We start from the raw sequence: 3,297 nt of genomic DNA on the forward strand, positions 1-3,297 counted from the left end.
TCTGGCCCTCTTGGAACGACCATTCCCTCTTGGTTTAACATAGTAAACTTCAGACAGAAAAAGGAAAGATTACCTGGCAAGGGCTGGTTGAGCCTCTAGGCAGACCTTCAGCAGGGCAGAAGGGTCATAACAGGGAGAGGGAGCACGATACGGAAACTCACACTTCCTTCCCTTCCAGCCACTGCTTCACTCGTGGGCATGGGACTCGGGAACCAAAACAAACGAAAAACCCAAGCCCATTGTAGCAATGAATTGAATCCCTCGGAGTTTTCATCTGATGAAATCAACAGCACCTAGTTACCTTGTAGAGCATCTCAGCAACAGTCATGGGTGGGTTTTTGTTTGTTTTTTTTTAAAACCCACTTCCCATCTGCGCTACAGCTCACTCTCAGGTTGTTGTTTTTAAGGGTAAGGTCCAAAGTCCGAGTGACTCCCTCAAGGAAAGTATTGTCTGGGAGCAAGGTTCAGCCAGCTCTTTTGAGCTGGACAAGAAGAGCTCTGCTTCTGGGTAGATGAAGTACATATAAGGATGGTAGGCACACATCTGACAGCACCTTCACTAGGTCAGGCATAAAGTTTTGCTGGATGAAAATTCCACCTTTTGGACAATTGTAAAGGAAACCGATCATATTTTTCATCTGTAGAGGGCGCCAGACAGTTTTAGATCTGATCGGGGACACAGTCATGGGGATGCTCAACCTGCTGTTTGTAGCTGTCAGTCAAAAAGGTGCTCACTCTCTAATGGCCACTGCACTGCACAGAGGGTTAAGTAGGAGTTGTTATTCTTTCATGAATGTATAAATCCCTTGATTCTTTTTTTCCTTCTTGCCACTGAAATAGCAAGAGAGATTTCACTGAGCTGCGACATACTTGCAGCAAACCTGCACTGGCCCCAGCTCACTGTGTCAGATAAGAAAATTACCTGCTTTTAATCAACAGGAGAACCAGAACCAGTAATGTGCTGCTAGTGTTTTTTCACTTCAGAGAAAACTGTTTAAGCCTACCAAATTTGCAGATCACTTTGTTCTAAGGGAAAAGAGCAGCCTCTGACTGACACAAAATCCACTGTGAATGAAGATTTCATGTTTCTACTTGCAAAAGCAACTAAAGGAAAGTCCTGCTTGGTTCTGTTCCCTGTGCACAGTGACAACTTGGAAGAACTTCTTTTCTCCTTTTGTCTTTTTTTTTTTCTTTTTTTTTTAATCTTGTGCTCTCCCAAGTCCACAATTGCTTGTGAGTTCAAGTGCTTGCTGCAAATGAATACTACTCACTTCGCACTTTCATTTCAGCCTGTGCTGCTTAATGTCACTGAAGACTTCAATGACTTGATTCTCAACAACAGAAGCAGTGATGGATTTTGTGAGCAAGTCTTCATAAAAGCCGAGGTCTTCTTGACTTTAGGAATCATCAGCCTACTGGAAAATATCCTCGTCATTCTTGCAGTGCTGAAGAATGGAAACCTACACTCTCCCATGTACTTCTTCCTTTGTAGTTTGGCTGTGGCAGATATGTTAGTGAGCATGTCAAATGCTCTGGAGACTATTATGATCGCAATTCTGAGCAATGGCTATTTGATCATTGATGACCATTTTATTCAGCATATGGACAATGTTTTTGACTCAATGATTTGTATTTCTTTGGTAGCTTCAATTTGTAACCTCTTGGTTATAGCCATTGACAGGTACATAACTATTTTCTATGCTCTCCGTTACCACAGTATCATGACTGTGAAGAAAGCTTTAACCCTGATTGTGGTCATTTGGATTGCTTGTATTATCTGTGGCATCATATTCATTGCCTACTCAGAAAGCAAAACTGTCATTGTCTGTCTCATCACCATGTTCTTTACCATGCTCTTTCTCATGGCCTCCCTTTACGTTCACATGTTCTTGTTTGCACGCCTGCACGTTAAGCGGATTGCAGCCCTGCCTGTGGATGGGGTGCCCTACCAGCGCACCTGCATGAAGGGAGCCGTGACAATCACTATATTACTTGGGGTCTTCATTGTTTGCTGGGCACCCTTCTTCCTTCACCTCATTCTCATCATTTCATGCCCAATGAACCCCTATTGTGTCTGCTACACTTCACACTTCAATACCTATCTGGTCTTGATAATGTGCAACTCCGTAATTGACCCACTCATTTATGCTTTCCGGAGTCTGGAGATGAGAAAGACTTTCAAAGAAATAGTGTGTTGCTGTTATGGCATGAGCATGGGACAGTGCATGTTGTAAACAGCTGCCTTTTGTGTTGATACAGAAAGAGAATGCATACAGTGAGAATATTATATGTATTCATGTATCTATATACACAGCAGCTCCATTTTAAAAGTAATGCATGAAGGAAGGGCAGAGGAAAAAAAATCTTTTACTTGATGCCTTGATTTATATTTTTCAGAATGAAAACCAGATTCAGCTGAATGATTTGAAGTTATTTAAATAGTTCTAACAGAAGCGAAATCAGAGTAGCTTGCAAAATAGATCAAAAAACTAGTTTCTTGGAAAAATGAATCCTGAAAGTGAATGATAACTTAGAGAGACTTGAATGATAATCTTTACCCTTCATCAGTACCTGTTGCTTTATCTTTGTGCCATAGAAGTCAGTGTTTTCTAAAAGATTCCATTTGTAATACCTTTGGAAAGATATTCGTTTGTAAAACAAGTCAAAATACTGATAGCTAACAGCACTGCTCTGTAGTCATTCCTGTGCCTTCACCTTTTAATGAATAGACTGACACTTGTGCTGCTTGCTATAAAGAAGACTGTGAAAATATTTAAATGGTGAAAGCAAACATTTTCCTGCACTGAAATATTCTTTCAGCAGACGTCAACTAAGTGAAAAGAAACAGTCGAAGTGATAGTGTAACTTAAGCAGTTGACTGATAGAAGTGAGTCACCTGAAGAAGCCATTTACATCCCCTGTGACATATGAGCATTACAGCCTCAAAAGTTATGTTTTCGTTGTGATGCACTGATCAATGTAGTTTTTTGTATATTAATAACTAATTAAGCATAGAAATCACCTTTTGATAAATATTTACCAATAAGGCTCATCCCTAGAAAATTTTGAAGACTACACAGAACAGAACCCAGGAAATAGATAAAACGCAAAATAGTTTAAATTTAGTTTTGTGCTAAGCTGCACAGAATCTTTAGAGATAGCCATATGGCTAAGTTTTCAAGTTAGTTAGTTGTATATAGTACAATGTACAGGCAGCATACACAGACTATGCCACACTAGGAAAACTGTAGGCCACTCTAAAGGTGACTTAGTACCCCTTTAGTATCTCACTTTTGA

The 3,297-nt window shown here is 40.2% G+C and overlaps 1 protein-coding gene across 1 annotated transcript; it reads left to right on the forward strand.

Moving 5' to 3' along the window:
• The first annotated feature begins 1,253 nt into the window (after positions 1 to 1,253).
• Positions 1,254 to 2,234, forward strand: MC3R (melanocortin 3 receptor). The gene has a single exon (XM_062589237.1). The coding sequence runs from the start codon at positions 1,257 to 1,259 to the stop codon at positions 2,232 to 2,234; it is 978 nt and encodes a 325-aa protein (XP_062445221.1). The 5' UTR covers positions 1,254 to 1,256.
• The last annotated feature ends 1,063 nt before the right edge of the window (positions 2,235 to 3,297 follow it).

This window comes from Rhea pennata, chromosome 16 (genome assembly GCF_028389875.1).
Source record: "Rhea pennata isolate bPtePen1 chromosome 16, bPtePen1.pri, whole genome shotgun sequence".
Taxonomy (NCBI): Eukaryota; Metazoa; Chordata; class Aves; order Rheiformes; family Rheidae; genus Rhea; species Rhea pennata.

Coding starts and splice junctions, on each gene's coding strand:
- MC3R (XM_062589237.1), top strand. CDS start 1,257: ATGAATACTACTCACTTCGCACTTTCATTTCAGCCTGTGCTGCTTAAT.